A 24,921-nucleotide genomic window follows, 5' to 3' on the forward strand; every position below is an offset into this window, starting at 1 on the left:
TGTCCATGTGTTCTCATTGTTCAACTGCCACTTATGAGTGAGAACACGGGTTTTCTGTTGGTGGGTTAGTTTCTGAGAATGATGGTTTCCAGCTTCATCCATGTCCCTGTAAAGGGCATAAACTCATTCTTTTTTATGACCACATAGTAATCCATGGTGTATATATGCCATATTTTCTTTATCTTTATCTTATCTTGATGGGCATTTGGGTTGGTCCCAAGTCTTTGCTATTGTGAATAGCGCTGCAGTAAACATACGTGTGCATGTGTCTTTATAATAGAATGATTTGTAAGCCTTTAGGTATATACCTGGTAATGGGATTGCTGGGTAAAATGGTATTTCTGGTTCTAGATCCTTAAGGAATTGCCACACTGTCTTCCACAATGGTTGAACTAATTTACACTCCCACCAACAGTGTAAAAGTGTTGCTATTTCTCTACATCTTCTCCAACATCTGTTGTTTCCTTACATTTTAATAACCGCCATTCTGAGGTGAGATGATACCTCATTTTGCTGTTGATTTGCATTTCTCTAATGACCAGTGATGATAAGCGTTTTTTTCATGTTTGTTGGCCACATAAATGTCTTCTTTTGAGAAGTGTCTGTTCATATCCTTTGCCCACTTTTTGATGGGGTTGTTTTTTTCTTGTAAATTAGTTTAAGTTCCTTTTAGATTCTGGATGCTAGCCCTTTGTCAGATAAATAGATTGCCAAAATTTTCTCCCATTCTATAGGTTGCCTGTTCATTCCGACGATAGTTTCTTTTGCTGTGCAGAAGCTCCTTAGTTTAATTAGATCCCATTTGTCTATTTTTGTTGCCGTTGCTTTTGGTGCTTTAGTCATGAAGTCCTTGCCCATGCCTATGTCCTGAATGGTATTGCCTAGGTTTTCTTCTAGGGTTTTTATGGTTTTAGGTCTTACATTTAAATCTTTAATCCATCTGGAGTTAGTTTTTGTATAAGGTGTAAGGAAGTGGTACAGTTTCAGTTTTCTGCATATGGCCAGCCAGTTTTCCCAACACCATGTATAAAATACGGAATCCTTTTCCCATTGCTTTTGTCAGGTTTGTCAAAGATCAGATGGTTGTAGATATGTGGCATTATTTCTGAGGCCTCTGTTCTGTTCGATTGGTCTACATATCTATTTTGGTACCAGTACCATGCTGTTTTGGTTACTGTATTCTTGTATAGTTCAAAGTCAGGTAGCATAATGCCTCCAGCTTTGTTCTTTTTGCTTAGTATTGTCTTGGCAGTATGGGCTCTTTGGTTCCATATGAAATTTAAAGTAGTTGTTTCTAATTCTTTGAAGAAAGTAAATGGTAGCTTGATGAGAATAGCAATGAATCTATACTTTGGGCAATATGGTCATTTTCATATTGATTCTTCCTATCCATGAGCATGGCATTTTTTCCATTTGTTTGTGTCCTCTCTTATTTCCTTGAGCTAGTGGTTTGTAGTTCTCCTTGAAGAGTTCTTCACATCCCTTGTAAGTTGTATTCCTAGGTATTTAATTCTCTTTGTAGCAATTGTGAATGGGAGTTTACACTTGATTTGGCTCTCTGTTTGTCTGTTATTGGTGTATAGGAGTGCTTGTGATCTTTGGACATTGATTTTGTATCCTCAGACTTTGCTGAAGTTGTTTATCAGCTTAAATCTATTTGGGGCTGAAACGATGGGGTTTTCTAAATGTACAATCATGTCATCTGCAAACAGAGACAATTTGACTTCCTCTCTTCTTATTTGAATACACTCTATTTCTTTCTCTTGCCTGATTGCCCTAAGCAGAATTTCCAATAGTATGTTGAATAGGAGTGGTGAGAGAGGCATCCTTGTCTTGTACTGGTTTTCAAAGGGAATGCTTCCAGCTTTTGCCCATTCAGTATGATATTGGCTGTGGGTTTGTCATAAATAGCTTTTATTATTTTGAGATACATTCCATCGATACCGACTTTATTGAGAATATTTAGCATAAAGGGGTGTTGAATTTTATTGAAGGCATCTATTGAGATAATCGTGGTTTTTGTCATTGGTTCTGTTTATGTGATGGATTATGTTTCTTGATTTGCATATGTTGAACCAGCCTTGTATCCCAGGGATGAAGCTGACTTGATTGTGATGGATAAGCTTTTTGATGTGCTGCTAGATTCAGTTTGCCAGTATTTTATTTAGGATTTTTGCATCGATGTTCACCAGGGATATTGGCCTGACATTTTTTTGTTGTTATCATGTCTCTGTCAGGTTTTGGTGTCAGGATGATGCTGGCCTCATAAAATGAGTTAGGAAGAATTCCCTCATTTTCTATTGTTTGGAATAGTTTTAGAAGGAATGGGACCAGCTTCCCTTTGTACCTCTGGTAGAATTTGGCTATGTGTCTGGTCCTGGGATTTTTTTGTTGTTGTTGGTAGGCTGTTAATTACTGCCTCAATTTCAGAACTTGTTATTGGTCTATTCAGGGATTCAACTTCTTCCTGGTTTAGTCTTGGAACGATATACAAGTCCAGGAATTTATCCATTTCTTCTAGATTTTCTAGTTCATTTGAGTAGAGGTGTTTACAGTATTCTCTGATGGTAGTTTGTATGTCTGTCGGATCAGTGGTGATATCCCCTTTATCATTTTTTTATTGTGTCTATTTGACTCTTCTCACTTTTCTTCATTATTAGTCGGTCTAGCAATCTATCTATTTTGTTAGTCTTTTCAAAAAACCAGCTCCTGTATTCATTGATTTTTTTAAAGGGTTTTTCGTGTCTCTATCTCCTTCAGTTCTGCTCTGATCTTAGTTATTTCTTGTCTTCTGCTAGTGCTTGAATTTGTTTGCTCTTGTTTCTCTAGTTCTTTTAAGTGTCTATTATAGACCTTTACTGCTTTCTCCTATGGGCATTTAGTGCTATAAATTTCCCTCTAAACACTGCTTTACCTGTGTCCCAGAAATTCTGGTACATTGTGTCTTTGTTCTCATTGGTTCCAAAGAACTTATTTATTTCTGCCTTAATTTCATTGTTTACCTAGTAGTCATTCAGGAGCAGACTGTTCAGTTTCCATGTAGTTGTGCAGTTTTGAGTGAGTTTCTTAATCCTGAGTTCTAATTTGATTGCATTGTGGTCCGAGAGACTGTTATCATTTCCATTCTTTTGAATTTGCTGAGGGTGTTTTGCTTCCAATTTTGTGGTCAATTTTTGAATAAGTGTGATGTGGTACTAAGAAGAATGTATATTCTGTTGATTTGGGGTGGAGAGTTCTGTAAATGTCTATTAGGTCTGCCTGGTCCAGAGCTGAGTTCAAGTCCTGAATATCCTTGTTAATCTTGTCTCATTGAAATGTCTTATATTGACAGTGGGGTGTTAAAGTCTCCCACTGTTATTGTATGGGAGTCTATGTCTCTGTAGGTCTGCAAGAACTTGATTTATGAATCTGGGTATTCCTGTATTGGGTGCATATGTATTTATGTTAGCTTTTCTTGTTGCATTGATCCCTTTACCATTATGTATTTTCCTTGTCTTGTTTTCTCTTTGTTGGTTTAAAGTCTGTTTTATCAGACTAGGATTGCAATCCCTGCCTTTTTTTTTTTTTTTTCTTCTTTCCATTTGCTTGGTAAATATTCCTCCATTCCTTTATTTTGAGCCTATTTGTGTCTTTGCATGTGAGATGGGTCTCCTGAATACAGCACACCAATGGATCTTGACTAGTTATCCAATTTGCCAGTCTGTGTCTTTTAATTGGGGCATTTAGCCCATTTACATTAAGGTTAATATTTTTATGTGTGAATTTTAGCCTGTCATTATGATGCTAGCTGGTTATTTTGCTATTAGTTAATTAATGCACTTTCTTCAAAGTGTTGGTGGGCTTTATGATTTTGTATGTTTTTGCAGTGTCTGGTACTGGTTTTTCCTTTCTATGTTTAGTACTTCCTTTAGGAGCTCTTGTAAGGCAGGCCTGGTGGTGACAAAATCTCTCAGCATTTGCTTGTCTGTAAAGGATTTTATTTCTCCTTTGCTTACGATGCTTAGTTTGGCTGGATGTGATATAATGGGTTGAGAATTCTTTTCTTTAAGAATGTTCAATATTGGCCCCCAGTCTCTTCTGGCTTGTAGGAATTCTGCAGAGAGATCTACTGCTAGTCTGACGGGCTTCCCTTTGTGGGTAACCCGACCTTTCCCTCTGGCTGCCCTTAACATTTTTTTTCCTTCATTTCCATCTTGGTGAATCTGACAATTATGCGTCTTGGGGTTGTTCTTCTCAAGGAGTATCTTTGTGGTGTTCTCTGTATTTCCTGAATTTGAATGTTGGCCTGTCTTGCTAGGTTGGGGAAGTTCTCCTGGATAATGTCCAAGAGTGTTTTCTAACTCGATTCCCTTCTCCCTGTCACTTTCAGGTACACCAATCAAACTAAGTTTTGTCTTTTCACATAGTCCCATATTTCTTGGAGGCTTTGTTCAGTCCTTTTCATTCTTTTTTCTCTAATCTTTTCTTCTCACTTTATTTCATTAAGTTGAGCTTTAATCTCTGATATTCTTTCTTCTGCTTGATCGATTCTGCTATTGATACTTGTGTATACTTCATGAAGTTCTCGTGCTGTGTTTCTCAGCTCCATCAGGTCATTTATGTTCTTCTCTAAACTAGTTTTTCTAGTTAGCAGTTCCTCTAACTTTTTTTCAAAGTTCTTAGCTTCCTCGCACTGGGTTAGAACATCTCCTTTAGCTTCGAGGAGTTTGCTATTACCCACCTTCTGAAGGCTACTTCTGTCAGTTCATCAAATGCATTCTCTGTCCTGTTTTGTTCCCTTGTTGGCAAGGAGTTGTGATCCTTTGGAGGAGAAGAGACATTCTGGTTTTGGAATTTTCATCATTTTATGCTGGCTTTTCCTCATCTTTGTGAATTTATCTACCTTTGGTCTTTCATGCTGGTGACCTTTGGATGGAGTTTCTGTGTGAATGTCCTTTTTGTTAATGTTGTTGTTATTCCTTTCTGTTTATAAAAATATGGACGGCTTCACGAACTTGCATGTCATCCTTGTGCAGGGTCCATGCTAATCTTTTCTGTATGGTTCCCATGTTAGCATATGTGCTGCCAAAGTGAGCACAATGCTGGTAATTTTTTTTTCTTTTTGGGATAATGTTTTGCTCTTGTTGCCCAGGCTGGAGTGCAATGGTGCAATCTCAGCTCACCGCAACCTCCGCCTCCCAGGTTCAAGTGATTCTCCTGCCTCAGCCACTGAGTAGCTGGGATTACAGGCACGTGCCACCACCCCTGGCTAATTTTTTATTTTTAGTAGAGATGGGGTTTCTCCATGTTGGTCAGGCTGATCTTGAACTGCCGACCTCAGGTGATCCACTCGCCTCAGCCTCCCAAAATGCTGGAAGGCATGAGCCACTGCACCTGGCCCAAGCTGGGTAATTTTTAAAGCAAAGAGGTTTAATTGACTCACAGTTCCATGTTGCCTGGGAGGCCTCAGAAAACTTACAATCTTAGTGGAAATCAAAGGAGAAGCAGGCACCTTCTTGACAGGGTGGCAGGATGGACTGAGTGCAAGTTGGGAAAATGCCATCAGATTTCGTGAGACTCACGCAGTATCATGAGAACAGCTTGGGGGAAACTGCTGCCATGATCCAATTACCTCCACTTGGTTCTGCCTTTGACACATGGGGGTTATGGGGATTACAATTCATGGTGAGATTTGCTGAGGGTGGGGTGCGGGGAGGACACAGCCAAACCATATGAGTTTCCGTGTCATGCCAGACCCCTATTGACTTCAGTAAGGATGGCACCATGTTCAAGAGGCCAAAGAAGGGACTCAGAGCCAATAAATGAGACGGAGTTTATTGAGGGAACTTAGATACAGGGTAGTCCAGTGGCAGTGAGCTGGATAGGAGAACCACCACCATTTGTAGAAAGTATGCTGTTTATGCAGATTTTCACTTAGCACCCTCTCCCTAGGAACCTCTACCTGAAAAACCTTCATTTAACCCAAAATAAACAGCTTCAATCCCCTGTATGGCCTATGTTCCATAGAATGGGCTGGTGGTTCATATGTTCCTCATAAATAAGAAATTAATCTCTGGGTTGGCCACTTTTGAATTCCTTAGGTTGCAGCTCTAATCTAAAAGCACATTATTTTTAGACTGTAGGGTCATTCTCAGGGTATGCTTAAGTTAAGTTATTGCTGCGGTTAGGTGTGTCTGCCATACATGCCGTTAACTTCATGATTTTGGGTAAGTGATTTTATTTCGAGTCTTCTCTTCAAATTAAGGTATGGAGGGGAGGGCTAGCAGGTGAAAGAAATGTGGGGACTAGATTGCTGAGGTTCATTCTACCAGTAAGATACTAAGGTTCCTTCTGGAACTTCTTTGAAGCTGGATCTATCGTTCTTCTGTTGCAATGGGGGTGGAGTGACGCTGTGACCCTCAGGACAGTACATGAAGGTCAGAGGGCCAGCTGATTGTAAGGTCAAGTCTCACTGGGGCTATTATTATGGCCTTTGAGTGGTAGAGGCATCTAGACAAACTTTAGAAAGTTATTTAGCTATTAGGTTGCTTTATTAAAATTTTGTTTCCAATTTTCCTATGATAAAAGATAAAAGGAGATAAAATCATGAAGTCCTCAAATATGGCGTTCATAGATTTTTTTTTTTCCAGAAGAGTATTGGTATATTAATAATTTGGTGGTGGCTCACACCTGTAAGTCCCAGCATTTTGGGAGGCCAAGGTGAGCAGATCATTTGAGCCCAGGAGTTTGAGACCAGCCTAGGAAACATGGCAAAACTTGGCCGGGCACGGTGGCCCACACCTGTAATCCCAAGAGAGGCTGAGGTGGGTGGAGTGAGGTCAGGCGTTCAAGACCAGCTGGCCAACATAGTGAAACCCTGTCTTTACTAAAAATACAAAAATTAGCTGGGCATGGTGGTGTGCACCTGTAGTCTCAGCTACTCAAAGAGGCTGAGGCAGGATAATCGCATGAACCCTGGAGGTGGAGGCTGCAGTGAGCTGAGATCATGCCACAGCACTCCAGGCTGGGTGACACAGCAAGACTTTATCTCAGCAAAACAAAAACAAAAACAAAAGATGTTTGTGTGGATGTGGTAAAAGAGAATGCTTATACACTGCTGGTGGGAATGTAAATTAGTACAACCTGTATGAAAAACAATATGGAGATTTCTCAAAGAACTAAACTGGATTTACAATTTGATCCAGCAATCCCACTACTGGCTATTTACCCAAGAGAAAATACATCAATATGTCAAAAGGACAACTGCATGCATATGTTTATTGCAGCACAATTCACAATTGCAAAGATATGGAACCAAACTAAGTGCCCATCGACCAAAGATGTGGAACTAAACTAAGTATCCATGTCTATCAACTGATAAGTGGATAAAGAAAATGTGATATATATATATATTTATGTATACACACACACACACACACACACACACACCCCGTGGAATACTACTCAGCCATAAACAAGAATGAAATAATGTCTTTTGCAGCTGTTTGGATGGAGCTGGAGGCCATTATACTAGATGATGTAACTCAGGAATGAAAAACAAAATATCATATGTTCTCACTTATAAATGAGAGCAAAGCTATGCATACACAAAGGCATACCTTTGAGTGGTATAATGGACTTTGGAGACTCACAAGTGGGGACCTTGGGAAAGGATGAAGGATAACAAGCTACATATTGGATACAATGTACACTACTTGGGTGACACGTGCATTAAAATCTCAGGCTTCAACACTATACAATTTATTCATGTAACCAAAAACCACTTGTACCCCCACAACTATTGATATTAAAAGGAATATATATATTGCATTCCAAATTCCATCAGCTAACATTTCTCAAATCTTATTTCAAGAGAAACTAAAGATGAATTCTCTTCTTTCAAAAATCATACATGATATTTAGGAAAGCAGACCACACTCAGATGAAAAATTAAAATTTTTTTAAGTAATTGGCAGGTGCCAAAGAATAGTTTATAGGCCAGGCATGGTGGCTCACGCCTGTAATCCCAGCACTTTGGGAGGCTGAGGCGGGTGGATCACCTAAGGTCAGGAATTCCAGACCAGCCTGGACAACATGGTGAAACCTTGTCTCTACTAAAAATACAAAAAAAAAAAAAAATAGCCAGGTGCGGTGGTGGGTGTCTGTAATCCCAGCTACTAGGGAGGCTGAGGCAGGAGAATCACTTGAACTCAGGAGGCGGAGGTTGCAGTGAGCAGAGATCACACCACTGCACTCCAGCCTGGGTGACAAGAGCAAAACTCCATCTCAAAGAAAAAAAAAATAGTTTGTAAAAACAAACACTGTTTAAGGGTAACTAACCAGAAAAATGAACACAACTAGACAAGGTACTCAAAAGGGCTTCCTCAAGACAGTGACATTTATTTTGGGTTTTTATAAAAACAATTTGGATTAAAGTTGTGAGGGGACCTATTAGACAAAGAAGATATCTGACTTGTGCAGGGGAAGGAAAACAGTTTGTTTCAGATAGTTGTAGAACCATTAAAACTATCGGCACATAATTCTTCTCACACTGTAAGACTTAAGATGAACAGAAAAATGTATTTAGCAAACAATCTATTGCATCTACTCCTGATTTTTTTTTCTAATTTATTGAAAATCTCAGCTATATTTTCCTTATACAGAATAGCCCCAAAATGTTCTAATATTGACTGTGTTTAAAGTTGTTTTTCCTCTAAATTTTACTTGATAAATCATTTTTTAACTTCATTTGTACAATTTTTGACTTTGTTCGCTTACATGACACTGGGTAATTGTAGACCAGGCAAAGCTTGTATACTAACTGACTCCCTGTCTACCATCTGGTGGTTCCCCACCCCCACCATAAGTGGAACAAACTTCCTTCCAAAGAAATTTACTGCAGTCACAAACTGCTCTTTATGGTCATTTTAGAGATAAAATTCCATAACTCAAGTTAGCATTGACATTTTATCAGTGCTGTCAAGCCACTCTAGGGAATGGAAACGAGCATCTCACTACGTGCTCTGAGTGGGGACATATTTTCTCTGCTTGTTATGGACGGTGAGAGATGGCTGAATCAAAGCAGATAAATATTTCAGTGATGCAGAGCAAAAGTGACTTCCTGTTTGGTTTCAGGTTTTGTTTCTTTCTCCTTTCAAAGAAGGCTGTGTCTTCTGACATTAGGGAATCCTTTTGCTCAGTGATTTCCCATTGAGAGGGCATAGTGCAAGGGTCTCTGCAGGTCATGCCATTTACAATATAAGCTGAAAGGGAAGGGTGGAGTGGGGGTGGGGGGAAGAGGGGGCTCATTAGTGAAAGGAGCAGAGCAGGAGGGGATCTGTTTTCCATTTTCTCCTCCAGATTGAACTCATCTGGATGGAAAGGGTTTGATTGTTGTTATAATCATCATTACCTGCGTGATGTCGTTTTCCTACACTTTTTTTTTTCTCAAATGTTGGGCAAAATTGTTGCTGAGAAGAGTTATTAGCAGATAATATCTGCTGTTTTATTCGTGAGCAAAAAAAAAAGTGCAAGTGCATTAGAGCTGTTAGTTTCCACTTAAAGCTTAAGGAGCAAAATTCAAAAGTTCTAATTCCAATGGGGAGAAAAACAGAAGAAAAAAAACCTGTTCCTTGCTTCTTCTGGTGTTCTATTTGTAATCTTGCGCAGCATCTTTCTTTCCTTTTTTTTTTTTTTAATGAAAGACAATCCTTCCCCCACCTCCTCCCCCGCAGTTACTGAAAAAGCAGACCTCTGTAGTCACTAGTTCTGGGTTGATAAGGCTCCGCCGCTGCTCGGAGGGGTCTGTGTTTTTCGCCACTTGGACAAAGTGACATTGCTTAAGCCTTTCCCCCGACCAGGTCTGACTTCCTGCAGAGCCAGTGATCGCAGAGGTAAAGCTGGAGTTTGCTCAAACGAAATACCTCCAGGAAGGAGGGTCTCGGGTGGGTTCCCGAGTGGGGAAGTAGGGGGACGTTTCCGTAGGGAATTGGAGCGGGCTTTTTAGTGAAGGGCTGGGGGTTCATCTCTGGGACTAAAGTCGGGTTCCGCAGTGTGAGGGCGGAGCTCGACACGGCGCTGTCTTGGGGTCGCACTCCCACCGCTTCGCACGGCTTCGCGCCCCCACCGCCTGCGACCCCCCAGGCCTTCTCTCCCCCGGGCGCCCACTCCATTCTCGGGAAGAGCAGCAGGCGTGGGAGGGCAGAGACTGCCCCGGGGGCGGAGCTCCCTCTCGGGCCAGAGGTGGGAAAGTTCGGAGCCGCGGGGGCCGAGGCACAGACCTCCCGGCGAGGCTCCTCCCGCGCGTCCCTCCTGCCAGCCCGGGTGGCAGCCCCAGTGGAGGCTGCAGCTTATACGGAGAATTAGATCTTCTTAGCCCACAGGACTTGCAAACTCTTACTGCACCCTTCTCTCCTGTTACGAGCTTCTCCTCCCTCCTTCCCCTCAACCCCTCTGTCCCCCTGACTTTGGAGAATTTAGTGCTTTCTTTAGGATCTTTTTGTGTGCATGATCTAGGGGACGTGACACCCCATAGCTCCAACTATTTCTCAGCTGAATCCTACTTTTGTTTTTCTGTCTTCCTCGCCTCCTCTCGTGTCCCTCTTATCTGATTGATCTGCGAAGTCTGATGCTTCTGCCAGAGGGAGAGGAATAAATAGATGTTGCCGCCTCCGAAGGCTTAGACTTTGGGAAAGAGCAGCCTGGGCGGCTGGGGCGGCGGCTGGAGCTCGGTAAAGCTCGTGGTACCCCATTGGGGGAATTTGATCCAAGGAAGCAGTGATTGCCGGGGGAGGAGAGGCTCCCAGATCCTTGTGTCCACTTGCAGCGGGGAGGCGGAGACGGCGGAGCGGGCCTCTCGGCGTCCACTGCGCGGCTGCACCCTGCCCCATCCTGCCGGGATCATGGTCTGCGGCAGCCCGGGAAGGATGCTGCTGCTGCGGGCCGGGCTGCTCGCCCTGGCTGCGCTCTGCCTGCTTCGGGTGCCCGGGGCTCGGGCTGCAGCCTGTGAGCCCGTCCGCATCCCCCTGTGCAAGTCCCTGCCCTGGAACATGACCAAGATGCCCAACCACCTGCACCACAGCACTCAGGCCAACGCCATCCTGGCCATCGAGCAGTTCGAAGGTCTCCTGGGCACCCACTGCAGCCCCGACCTGCTCTTCTTCCTCTGTGCCATGTACGCGCCCATCTGCACCATTGACTTCCAGCACGAGCCCATCAAGCCCTGTAAGTCTGTGTGCGAGCGGGCCCGGCAGGGCTGCGAGCCCATCCTCATCAAGTACCGCCACTCGTGGCCGGAGAACCTGGCCTGCGAGGAGCTGCCGGTGTACGACCGGGGCGTGTGCATCTCTCCCGAGGCCATCGTCACTGCGGACGGAGCTGGTGAGTTTTGCCACGGCCCACTCTCCCCTTACCTTCCAGCTCCCTCACTTCTTGGAGTCCTTGTTAGTCGCCTTTACTCGCTAATTCTTCTCTTCGGATCACTTATCTTTAACTCTCCCTTAACTGCTCCTCTATCAAACACTCTTCTTCTTCTGTCTTCTTTCTTCAAAAACAAAACAGAACAAAAAACCTCACCTCATCACCTTCCAAACTGATGCACTCTTGCACTGTGTTCCAATAGATGATCTTTCTAAAGCACTCTGTGCATTCCACACCCATCACACTTAGACTCCACAGGAATCCTTCACTTCAACTCTATACACGTGGAAGTAGCCACATTTTGCAGAGTGATGCTCTTTTCTTTTACAATTGGTTTATAGTCATTGGGATTTCTTTCCTGATTCTCAGGCAATCTCAGTCATCAGGCTTCTATATCTTTAGTGTTTTAGCTGCTTTTTAAGATTGTATGGAGGAAACAGAAAACTGAAGCCCCATTTTCTTCTAATTAAAAATGCCGAGATAATTTCAATAACCTTACTCCAACCGACAGATGTTAGGGGTATGTGTTTGCTCAAGATCCAATTTGAGCAATTACCTTCACCTTAAATTTCCCCTTCCTTTCAATGAGATAAATTGTTCTTCCATTCCGGAATGAAACAGCTGTGAAACATTGCTATGCACTGTTAATTAGCTCCTGTGGCTTGCTCCAGCCATAGAGCTGGCAGACTGAAATTACTGGGATCTTTTCACATGCCTTCAAGTCATTTTATAAGTGGCATACAGATGAAAGGAGTTATATTTAAGGTGTGTTATCACCATTCACTCACATAATGTTATTTTAAATCTCACCCCTTATTCCACTCTCATATTTTGCACACAAAAAAATTGTCTTTAATATCTTATTTCATGCTCCTTTTCTGTGTGCGCACCAACCACACAGCTATTTCAGTCTTTCCCTATCATAAAACTTTATTGCAGTTCTAAATTTTAATGGAATCAATCACTAGTTTTTTCACTAGTGTTTAGTCTAATTATGACATTCATAACTCTAAGACCCCAAATAAACCTACTTCATTATGGTCCATTTAATTCTGACTCAGTATTGCTTCTAACAACTAACCCAAACCTCAAGTTTTACCCTTCATATATTTTACAAATAAGGCAATTTTTTTCACTAGTGGTCCTCTTTCATACCCCGCCCTCCAGATCAACTCTGTCTTAGATGTGTTGATTTGGTTGCCTTCATCTGTTTATTTCTTAGGCATCAACTTTCCTTCTTCGTTCAACTTGCACAGTCTAGGCTCATGTCCCCAGTCCATTTCTAGGTAGTAATTCTTAGTTATCAGGGAATTGGTTTGAAAAAATTACTTCCTGTGCACATTGACTATTGACTCATTTAACAAAGTGAGAGAAGTAGAAGTAATTGTAAAAACAGTTGAAGGGGGAAAAAAAATCAAAGATTTCAAGAACTTTTTGATGGTGACCTCAGTTTATCACTTTTTGAATATACCTATTGTCTTCTTGATTTTAATCAAGAACCAAAAGCTGGTTGTGTAGAATCATCACAGAAATGTATTCTTTATTACTGTTTGCTAAAAGAGCATGCTTGAGCCTGAGTACTCACTAAAGTCACAGACTGCAGAGTCTGGAAGAATCCAGCACAGGTGCCCCTCTGATTTGCCAGGCACTTTGAATCAGTTAAATGCAGGTGCTTCTCCCAGGCCAAGTGCTAGGAATCAGGTAGCAGTGGTTCACGCTGAAATGCATCCTCCCCACTTAAAGGACAAAACTTGCTCTTAAACCTCCCTTAGAGGTGGACCTAGAGTGAGTGAGGTTTGGCAAGGTTAAAGCCATAGTCAGTAAAGAGGGGAAGCAGTTTCATTAAATGTCCCTGAGTTACCAATCACTGAAACAAACATGGAACAGTTGCCTCATTGAAGCCCTCAAATAGGACATGCATGGAAACAATGTGTCAGTTCATGAGACCTGATTTCTGAGCTTCTTTAAAGTGCCAGAATATTTGCTTTACTGACAGCATCCTTGCTAGAAAAATAGGTGGTAGTTGGAATCATATTTAGTGATGGTGTCCCTGTCCCCTTCCATAAGCTTCAGTGTGAACCAGAGACTGTGGTGGCTGGGGGAGCTGAAGGGTGGGGGGAGGTGGAAATTGGGAATGAAACAGGTAGATTGTAGCCTGAAGGGTCTCCCGGTTTCCAGGGCCAGCTAGTTGAAAATTACATTCCCTATGCTGGGTCAAACTGTCAGACACCTGGAATTACTTAGGAACTACCACATGTGGCCAGTATAACTTAAGATGCAATTTCCAATATACTCTTTGGTTCAGTGGGATGTGATAGTTCACAAAGCAGAGTTTTTTTTCCTTCTTTATTTGGGTATAAAGAGAATCCCTTTGTCTTTTGACTAGTATCAGTACAGCTAAATATAAAAATTAGTTCTCCCTGAAAATGGGACAATCTTTTACATTCTTTCAATGCCAAGAGGATTTTCAAATCCTACCATTCGTGGAAATCTTTTCTCTTATAGTGTATCGTGACTCCACAAACAAGCTTAGGACCTTTTACAAAGCAGTCTTATTGAAATGGAGTAATGCTTGAAATGACATTTTGCTTTCAAAATACTAAGGTAAACATATTTTTATAAAGAATGGGTTCCATCACGGCCATCATTATTATTATTATTACACATTTTATTTTTGCTATAGTGTGACTACAGATTATTTGAAAACTCAGCTCAATTTAGTCATTCAGCAAGTTAGTGGTGATATTCAGTCAAATCTTTAATATTGTGTGGTGAGTAAAGAGGATAGGCTTGGAGTGGGCAGACCAGGTGTTGAATGACTGCCCCACACATCGACTGTTATAGGAAAATTATATGACCTCTGTAATTCAAAGTTTTCTTATCTATAAAATCAGGACAAAACTATCTACATCCCAAGGGCATGGTAAAGATGAAATTAAGGCGGGTGCAGTGGTTCACTCCTGTCATCTCAGCGCTTTGGGAGGCTGAGGTGGGTGGATCACTTGAGGTCAGGAGTTGGAGACCAGCCTGGCCAACACGGTGAAACCCCGTCTCTACTAAAAATACAAAAAATTAGCCAGGCATAGTGGCACACGACTGTAATCCCAGATACTCAGGAGGCTGAGGCAGGAGAATCGCTTGAACTCGGGAGGTGGAGGTTGCCATGACCTGAGATGGCGCCACTGCACTCCTGCCTGGGCTACAGAGCCAGACTCTGTCTCAAAGAAAAAAGAAAAGAAAAAAAAAAAATTAAACTGCATATAAAGCATTGCATTTAGACCTAGCAAGCACTGAAAAAATTGCTGCTGCTATTTTACTGTTATCACTGTTAAAACAAATTGACTAACATTCTCTATTTTGTTTTTTGAAATGATTATGTTGGTAAATACAGATGCAGCCTAGAACTTTTATTAGTTCATCTCCTGGGGGAAAAAATAATAAAAAAAAAGCTTTACACTGGAACTTAACTGGCAAAACAGATCTTATTTCTTCTAAATATATAAAGTTAATATTTCACTTTACACAAATTGACCTAGACCTCAGGCTCAAGAGCAGATCCCTTTGGGAGCAACAGAAGAAAAGAATAAGTCTGATGGATAAGTTAATTACAAATAATTTATCTCAGAAACCCAGGAATCAAGCAGTTAGAAAAATTAATGGTATGATATTTCACAGCTATTTCTACAACACCTACAGTTTGCCGTGCCAAGGGCTTTATAATCACTCCTCAGTCAGTGCTGGCTGCCGTGGCAGAGTTAACTTTTCTCCCCAGCTCTTGCTCGGCACGTTTCTGCAGGCCTTCTCTCTCCTGGCAGAGCCGTGCCAACTTTCACATGCAGGAGTTGCCATTTAATCGTTTCTCCACTCTCAGAGAAACAGGCAGTCTTTTCTTTAGCCCTGGTCTACAAATATTTGAGGGGCCAAGTACCAAGAAGGAAGAATTATTTAGTGTGATATGAGGAGGAAAATGGAAAGGAGAAATGGAAATTTTAGATTAGGATTAAAGAGAAAACATGCTTCTGAGGATCCTTCATGGTGTAAAACATTGAAAGGCACTCTGGATGGGTTAGGGAAGAGTATCTCAGTGTTATATTAATAGTGTTTGCCTTTATTTAGAGCAACCCCCATTATCGGGGTAATCTTACGTAGTCTCCAAATCTTATTTTAATAATTTACTTTTTATTTCATTCCCACTAAACCTTCATATAGTTGTTGCTACAAATTGTACAACTGGCTATATTTGGCTCTTGTAGTTCTACTTGGTGTCTAGAATGAGCAGACCAAGAGCCAACAGATGGACATAGTTTTGAATAATTAAGAATTGGCTCCGTCTCCTCAATTTAGAGAAAGCCACAGTTTCAGAGTTACAGGTCCTTAGCTGGAATTCTAGATTTGCCATGAATTTTGTACATTGAAGTAGTTGACTGGGGACTGTGAAGAACAAAAGAAATACTAATATGAAGTTACTGATAAATGGGAAAGCACAATATAAATGTTTAACAACAACGTCATAGGGGAGAGGACGTGTCATCCTCAGGACAGGAACCATTGGCAACAGAATAAAAGCTACCAACACTTCCGTTCTAGGTGCTGTCCTGAGTGCATTACGCACGTTCACTTAATCCTCGTGAGTGCGTGGTAGGTGCTATTATTCCCATTTTGGAGAAGAGGAAGCCAAGGCATATAGAGAAGCTGGGTGACTGTCCAAGTCAGAAGAGCTAGTAAGAAAAAGAGAATTCAAAGTGGAACCTGTTCTACACTACGCTTCCTCCCTTGAGAAATCTAATTCCTAACTTTCTAGAGAATCTGTTATTCTTTGCCTAGCAGATTGCAGTTAAAGGAACAATGTTTTTTTTCATTTATTTTGAAGCCCATTTATATATGGTTTAAGAGAATAAAAGGTGGCATCTAGACAATGGATTCAAAGAGATAAGAGATTCTGACTTCACTGCAATTTTGAGATAGTAGAGATTATACATCCCAGATGCTCATGTCTAGTCCCTAGTCCATCAGTCTCAGCATGCCCCAGAGTGAACTCATCATTTCCCCACCGGCATACACTTCTTTCTAGTATTTTCTATACTTCTATATTATTGTTGAGAGGGAGGCAGTTTTTTTTTTTTTTTTCCTTGAGATGGAGTCTCTCACTCTGTTGCCCAGGCTGGAGTGCAGCGGCAGGATCTTGGCTCACTGCAACCTCCGCCTCCTGTGTTCAAGCAGTTCTCCTTGCCTCAGCCTCCCTGCCTCAGCCTCCCGAGTAGCTGGGATTACAGATGTACCACCACACCAGGCTAATTTTTGTATTTTTGTTAGAGACAGGTTTTCGCCATGTTGGCTATGCTGGTCTCAAACTGCTGACCTCAGGTGATCTGCCCAACCTTGTCCTCCCAGTGCTGAGATTACAGGCGTAGCCACTGCACCTGGCTGTGGGAGGCAGTCTTGATTCTATCCTGTTCCTCATTCCCCTCATTCAATAGGTATCACATGCTGTTGGGTCTACTCTGACTTAAATTCCCTTCCCTCCCTCTGTAATTCTACTTTCTAAGTTTGGACCTCACCATTTCTCACCCAGATTATGGCCATAGGATGGTAATGGTCTCTCTTATCTCCAGTGTTACCCCTCCATATTCCAAAGTTTATTTTTTTCTGAAATGCAAATCTCTTGCTTAAAATCCTTTGGTATCTGCCTCTGGCCTGCGTGATCTCACCCTTCTGACTTCTCTAGCTTGTTTCTCTCTGTTTATACTGCTGTCTGTTTCAGCCACATTTGCAGGCATCTCACCTCAGTATGTTTTCAGTGCTATTCTCTATCTGGAAAACTCTCCCTACGTTTCCTAACTCCTTAGGACTCATCTGGAAACCTCTGTGATCTCCACTAAAAACCCTGGGGCATGAAACTTACTAATAATACCTTCTATTTTAGTTTACAATAATTTGTTGGTAGAATTCCTAAGTTTAGCTTTCTGATAATAATAATTTTTGATTATTAGAAAATTTTTGTTTTCTGTCTTACAGTTCTAACAATTGACTATTAAGCATTTGTGAAATTGTAGAAACATATTCCTGTAAATAAAAATGAAAGAAGTAAAGCATTCTCCTTGGCTTAGCTATTTTGAAGTGATTCTCTTTTACCAAGCAAAGTTTTATTTTTCACTCTTATTTCAACCTTTAAACAATAAACATTTCAAATGTGGGCCAACATGATTTCTTCCTTTATAAAGACATTATTTTTGTATGCATTTTATCACTTGATTATTCAGACATAGAAAACCACTAGCACATTACTCTAATACTTGGGTACATTTATCATGAATAAATGTTTGAATATAATGAAAGTATTAGTAATTAATAGTTTATGCCCAAGTTGAGCCAAGTGTTTTAGAATTAGTGTTTGTTACCTGCTTATCTGTTTGTTTGCTAACTGCTATCTTTTCTTGGATATTGCTTTTTAAATATTTGCTGATGATTACTAAACCTGAGAAAGTAATACATTAATTGTAATTGTGGGTGTTATTGTCCTAAAACAGTATTAACCCCTCGTTTAATTTATTCCTGATATGACCTATAAACAAAAAGGACAAAGGAAGAATACTATTTTCTCTTAGAATAAAAAGAGGCATTAAACTAATTTAGCATAAAGTTTTACTACAAATGTAAAACTCTTACATAAAAGTACTGAATTGGAGTCATGAAGAAATAGATCTCAACCATATTCAACCCACAAATGATAAGAATGCCAACCTCATGATGCTAATAAGAATCTACTTCCTTGAGACAACTGGATTCTTACCCAAACCAAACTTGTGATTGAGTTAGATTTTTATCTTTAGGAATTCTTGAAATAAAACAAATATCTTATGGATTCTTTGTTCTATCACCTCCTTTCAGATTTTCCTATGGATTCTAGTAATGGAAACTGTAGAGGGGCAAGCAGTGGTGAGTATATCATTATCTTCCTGGTTTTCATGTGTGATCAGATTAGCCATTGTTGTAATCTAGATACTCAAGTCATTCTTGGGGAAGTTTGTACCCTACATTTTATAAGAAAACTTTAAAAAATTTCCTGATTTATATTAATTTTATTTTAAAAATTAGCAGGTAGTAAAATTGATCTTTTCTTTTGATATACAGTTTAGTACACATAAATTTTAATATTATGTATAGATTCATGTAACCACCACCATATCAGGATACAGAACAATTCCATCATCTCCCAAAACTCCTTCATGCTGTATCCCTTTATAATTATAAGTTTCCCCCACCTTCATCTACTGGCAATCACTCATCTTTTCTTTATCACTGTAATTTTGTCTATTTGAGATTGGATTGTTCATGTAAATAGACTGACAGTATGCCTTTGAGACTTATACAATTGTTGCATGTATCAATGGTGCATTCATTTTTATTACTGAATATTTTGTTACTTGGATGTACGACCATTTGTTTACCACTTCACTCCTTCAAGGAAATTTGGGTTGTTTCCAGTTTGGAGCAATCGTAAATAGAGCTACTATAAACATTCAAGTACAGGTTTATGTAGGAATGTAAGTTTTTGTTTCTCTAGGCTCAATATGTAGCAATAGGATTGCTGGGTTATATGGTAAGTATATATTTAATTTTGTAAAAAAGTACCAAACTGTCTCCAAGATGGCTGTTCAGTTTTGTGCCAGTAATGTTCCATATCCTTGCTAGCCCTTGGTATTATCAATATTTTTTGTTAGCCATTTTAATAGGTATGTAGTAATAACTCAGCGTGGTTTTAATTTACATGTCCCTAATGGCTAATGATGCTGAATATATTTTCTTGTGTTTATTTGCTATCCACATATATCCTTTTTGTTAAAGTGTTCAATTCTTTTGCCCATTTTAAGTCAGGTTGTTTTCTTAATGAGTTCTGAGAGTTCTTTACATATTCTGGATGCAAAGAACATCATTTGGTTTTATTCATTTTCTTTATTGTTTTACTGTTTTCAATTTTATTGATTCTTTCCTTCTGCTTGCTTGCTTTAGAGATTTTGCTTTTTCTTTTGTTTCTTAGAGTAGAAGCTTATACTGTGTTTTGAGACCTTTTTTTTCTTTTTGAGATGGAGGCTTGCTCTGTTACCCAGGTTGAAGTGCAGTGATGCAATCTCAGCTCACTGCACCTACCAGGTTCAAGCAATTCTCCTGCCTCAGCCTCCCAAGTAGCTAGGATTACAGGTGCCCACCACCACTCCCAGCTAATTTTTGTATTTTTAGTAGAGACAAGGTTTCACCATGTTGGCCAGACTGGTCTCAAACTCCTGATCTCAGGTGATCTGCCCACCTTGGCCTCCCAGAGTGCTGGAATTACAGGCGTGAGCCACTGTGCCTGGCCAAGATCTTTCTTCTAATGTAATGTAATGCTATAAATACTCATTTAAGAATGACTTTAGTTGCATCTCACAAACTTCGATAGTTTCATTTTTCTTCAGTTCAAAATATTTTATATTTTCCCTTGATAGTTCCCTTGACTTGTGCATCATTTGGGATTGTGCTGTTTAATTTGCTGCTTTTTGAGGATTTTCCCATTATCTTTGCTATTTTTCTAATTCTGCTGTTTAATAATAGACATTGTATGATTTCAATTCTTTTAAATTTATTAAAGTTTATTCTCTAATCAGGATATAATCTATTTTGGTGAATGTTCCATGTGCACTTAGAAAAAAGTGTATTTTGCTGTTGGATGGAATGTCCTTTAAATGTCGATTCAATTTAGTTGAACAATACCGTTACTTAGTTCTTTCATATTCTTGCTGATTTTCTGTCTACTAGATCTGTTGATTACTGAGAGAGGGGCGATTAGGTCTCCAAATATTATGGATTTTTCTATTTATTTTTTCAGCCTGTCAGTTTTGCTTCTTGTATTTTGAAGCTCTGTTTGGTACATACTTGTTTAATATTTTTTATGTCCTATTGGTGAATTGATGTTTTCATTATGTAATGTCCTTTCATCTTTGGTAATTTTCACTGCTCTAAAGTCTATTTTTTCTGATATTGCTCTAGCTATTCCAGCTGTCATTTGATTAGTGTTTGCAGGGTGTATCTTTTTCTATCCTACTTTTAACATACTTAAGTCATTGTGTTTTAAATACATTTTTTGTAGACATCATATAGTTAGATCTTTTTTTAAAAATTGATACTGTTGATCTTTGTCTTTTGATTGGTATGTTTTGACCATTTGCAGCTAATGTAATGATATTTGTATTTAGAGCTACTATTTTACTTTCTGTTTGTGCCCTCTCCTTTTTATTCACATTCCCTTCTTTCTTTTGGATTGAGTCTCTCTCTCTTTCTCTCTCTGTCTCTCATACACACACGCATGTATGTGAGATATATATCCTCAAGATAATTTTATATTTTTTCTTTCAACCATTAAATATATTTTAAACAACATGAAAACAGTAGCCTACTGTATTTATACAAATGTTTTAATTCTATTGTTCTTTCTTCTTTTCCAACATTCCATGCTTCCTTTTGGTATTCTTTCTCTTCTGTTCTTCAGACAGAACTTCTGTCTGAAATATTTTTTACTTAAAAAATTCATAAGTATTTTTTGCACTTGTTTTACAGCAGTTCTGCTGGCAAAATGTCTTTTTTCTTTTACCTGAAAATATCCTCATTTCACCTTCATTCTTAAAGGATATTTTCTCTGCATACTGAATTCTAGGTTTGTAGTAGATTTCGCACATAAAAAATATTCCACTTGCTTCTGGCTTCAATGTTTCTTATGGGAAATTGGCAGTCTTGCAAATAAATTGTTTCCCTGTAAGTAATACATCAGTTTTCTTTGGTTGCATTTGATATTTTTTTCTTTGTCTTTACTTTTCAGCAATTTGATTATGACATGTCCAGATATTGATTCCTTTGAATTTACCCTGTTTAGGGTTAACAAAGCTTCTTAAATCTATAAATTTATAACTTAAGCCAAATTTGAGGGGTGCTTAGGAATTATTTCTTCAAATACTTGCTTTTTATGCAATAGTCTCTTCTATGATGATCTGAATGTTAGATCTTCTGATATTGTCCCACAGGCCCCAGAGCCTCTGTTAATTTTTTTCTCCTAATCTTTTTTCTCTCTTATTTAGATTAGGTAATTTTCTATTGACCTAGCTACAAGTTCATTGACTCTTTCATTGGTCATGTTCAATCTCCTGCTCTCTGAAACACATACATATAGTTTTTTATTTGTTAGTATATTTTTCAAAGTTAAAAGTTCCATTTGATTCTTCATCATATTTTGTATTTCTTTGGTAAGACTTTCTATCTTTCCATTTATTTCAACGGTCTTCACCCTTAATTTGTGAGGCATTTTAATGATAACTACCAAAAAGTCATTGTTGGATAATTTCATCATTTGTGTCATCTAATTATCTTGTTCCACTCAAGTTGAAATTATTTTTCCTAATTCTTCAAGTGTAGAGTTATTTCGGGTTCAATCCTGGACATTTTGAATACATGCAATAAAGCTTTGGGTCTTGTTTATTTAAAGTTATATGGAAAATGTTTATTTTTTTTTTAATTTTAGCATCAGTCAACTAGTTAGGATTAGGCTGCAAATTCTGCCTAGTCTTCTGTGGGTTATGATTTCAATGTCAGTTCCATTTCCAAAGCCTTTGATGTACCTTCCATATCTATCCTATGTGTGTATCACTCAGTGGCCAGCATGAGGTCAGGGCAATAATTTATCCCATAGCACAGTTTTTGAAATCTATGATATACTGTTTTATGTCAGAGTCACACATGCCCAGGGGTGAGTTCAGTAGTTCATAAACAACTTTACAAAATCCTTTCCCAAGTTCCTTCCTCTCTGTGATCTCCCTAGCACTTTTCAGTTTCTTGGAACTCCCTGTTTTGGTACTTTGGCCAGAAAGCTGGAGCTTTATCCCACTCTGTGATTCACTTCTTGTGACTGCTCCTTCAGATGGGAGGACACACAGAGAGAGAGACAAAGTAATGATGCTTTGCCCCTGTCTTTTGGAACTACAAGTCCTCTAATCAGAGAGTAAGTTTCTCTCCTTCATCAGAGTTTTGGGTTCCTGAGGGTCTCTCTTGTTGCAGCTGTTACCACAGTCCCAGGATGCATTGAGGAAGAGAGTGCAAGAAGCTGATATGTTAGAGATCCTTTCCATTTCTTGAGCTAGAACTAGAGGGTTTCTCCTGGAGTGTACTCTGTCTGCACAATGCTCACCTCTAGGATACAGGCTGTGTTGACACCAGACTGGTGGATAACAGAGGGGGAAATGATGAGCCCCCAATCAGTTTTATGGTATTGTTTTTTTCCCCCCAGTCTCCCTACTCTGCTTGTATTACCTTTTAGAGTTCTTATGTAGCTGCTTCAGGCACTCTGTTCAGGTTTCAGATCTGCTTTCAGTGGGAGAAACAAGATGGAGTCCATAAAATAAACCATTAAATTATAACATGCATGCAGAAAAGTACACAAATCATAAATGTGCATTTTTACAAAGTCACCACTCTCTGTAACCAAGATATGTAACGTTACCAGCACTCGAGGAGCCTCCAAGTCACTACCCCAACCCTTCTTTTCAAAGGTAACTACTACCAGAAATTCTAGTACTATAGATTAATTTTGCCTGATCTTCAACTTTATATGAATGGAATTTTACAGTATGTATTTTTGTGTGTGCATGTGATTTCCTTTGCTTTTTATTACGCTGTGTATAGCAGTAGTTTTTTACTTTAATTGCTATATAGTATTCTATTATTGAATGTAGTAAACTTTGTTTATTCTAATGTTCCTGGATATTTGGGTTGTTTTCAGTTTTTGTTACTATGACTAATGCTGCATTTGTTTCTACAATATGATAGCTGCAATGAGCACCATATATTCCATTTCACTTTCCTCTAGTATTTTGCACTGACTTTGGTCAGTATATCCTGCCTTATAAGGTGTCTTATCTGTGGAAATGAAACATTTATTAAGTTGTAAAGAAGTTTGAAATATCAATTTTTATTACATTGGGACAGTTTTCTCTATTGACTTCCACTGGATCTTATCAGGGTGACATGTGTTTGATCTGAGGGAATGTCTACCAAAGGTGTCCCCAACAAATATTTACATAAGTAAATTAAAATTATTTTAGAATGATTTTGTTATGTAATTGCGAATGTCTTTCAGTGTCATAAAATCAGTTGGAAATCATTGGTGTCTAGTAATGTTGCTATTTTAAGGATCACTCCTTCTATTATGTTTTCTCAACCCGAACTGAAAAGCTTATTGTAAGGCCGGTGCCTCCTTGGAAGCCGAATGGACACGCCCTTCTCTCTCCGCGCCTAAAAACTATGTCATCATTCTGAGCACATTGCTCAGCATTTGCCCTCTCCACGTAGGCTCCCCTTGCCCATTTCCGCATTCCAATCTCAGCCCTGCACCCGCCATAAATTTTGAAAAGGCCCGCCAAGAACCTGCCCTATGGTAGCTCCCCCGTACGTCCTTGGCCAGCCCCTCATCCGTGCTCACTCCCTTCATACCCAAAGGAAATGCCCCCGCTTTGTTCACCTCGCCTGTCCCCAGTAGAACTTTTAATACCCAATAGAACTACCTTGTCTTTGTTTCCCCCAAAGTCAATCAGCCACTTCTACTCCCTATAAAACCCCACACCCCAAGAAGAGAAGCGCGACTTCTCCGGCCCCTCCTGTCGGACCGTAGAACCTTGCCCAGGAGCTGATTAAATTTCTTTATTCCAATAACTGGCCTCAGTTGCCTCATTTAAATCTCAGTTGCTTCATTCAAACCTTACACTTATTTGTATAAAACTGCAATTCTTGAGTCAAAATTTCTGGCCAAGGACATGTATATGTTACCAGTTTTTTATAAAGTTATGGTTAGAGCAATATAGCACTTCAGTGTGTGAGAGAGAGCAAACACGTCAACAACACTATCGACCATATACAAAAAACAGTTCAACATGTAAAACTACCTAGAACAAATGTCGTGTTCTCAGTCAGTGTTTACTGTTTCTCTTTTAAAAATGTTTTCCATTAAGTTACTGCTATCAGGTATGTTAAGCAAAAAAAAGAAAAAAGAAAGAAAAAAACAAATGTTTTCCAATTCTCTGGTATAATGAGAGTGATGAAAACAAATAGGCAAAACCAAAGCTCATTCTATTTGTGAAAAAACACTAACATATTCACGTGTTCTAAAGAGAAAATATAATTTGTCCACACTCAGAAAATTATGCTTTAGAGAACTGTAACAGCTGAGGTTGATCATGATAAAACAGGAAATGAGGAAGGCACGAAAACACTGTAACCCACATAAGAACCTCTTTCCAAAGTGTCAAGCTGTTTCTGTCTGGAATTTGGAAAAGAAATTCTTTCACTCTAGTTAATTTATTCTTTGCCTTAGAGCTTAACAATTTTTTCTTTCTTTTTTTTTGAGATAATGACTCTGAACAGCATCCAATTGTATGTTTTGCTGTTGCAAATCCACTATTGTAATAAGGAATAGATGCTCTTTATTTCCATAACATGGAATATGGAGAA

General features: G+C 39.4%; 1 protein-coding gene and 1 non-coding gene across 4 annotated transcripts in view; one reads left to right on the forward strand and one right to left on the reverse strand.

Annotated features, from left to right (window-relative positions):
* Nucleotides 1-24,921, forward strand: part of FRZB (frizzled related protein) — a 56,817-nt gene that overhangs the window by 12,256 nt on the left and 19,640 nt on the right. The window contains exons 1-3 of one of the 3 annotated variants that reach the window (XM_012468614.3): nt 9,732-9,872; nt 10,603-11,358; nt 18,286-18,333. In XM_012468614.3, the coding sequence (XP_012324037.1) occupies nt 10,881-11,358; nt 18,286-18,333 (526 nt within the window). In that variant the 5' untranslated portion in view covers nt 9,732-9,872; nt 10,603-10,880. Of the gene's footprint in view, nt 1-9,731; nt 9,873-10,304; nt 11,359-18,285; nt 18,334-24,921 lie in introns of those variants that run through there. The other 2 variants (XM_064373281.1, XM_021668887.2) reach the window with 2 other exon arrangements.
* LOC135273690 (U6 spliceosomal RNA) lies at nt 4,971-5,077 on the reverse strand. Its single transcript, XR_010341507.1, has one exon. It is a non-coding gene; the product is annotated as a U6 spliceosomal RNA (small nuclear RNA).

This window comes from Aotus nancymaae, unplaced genomic scaffold (assembly GCF_030222135.1).
Source record: "Aotus nancymaae isolate 86718 unplaced genomic scaffold, 86718_ANA_hifiasm-v0.15.2.pri h1tg000008l, whole genome shotgun sequence".
NCBI lineage: Eukaryota > Metazoa > Chordata > Mammalia > Primates > Aotidae > Aotus > Aotus nancymaae.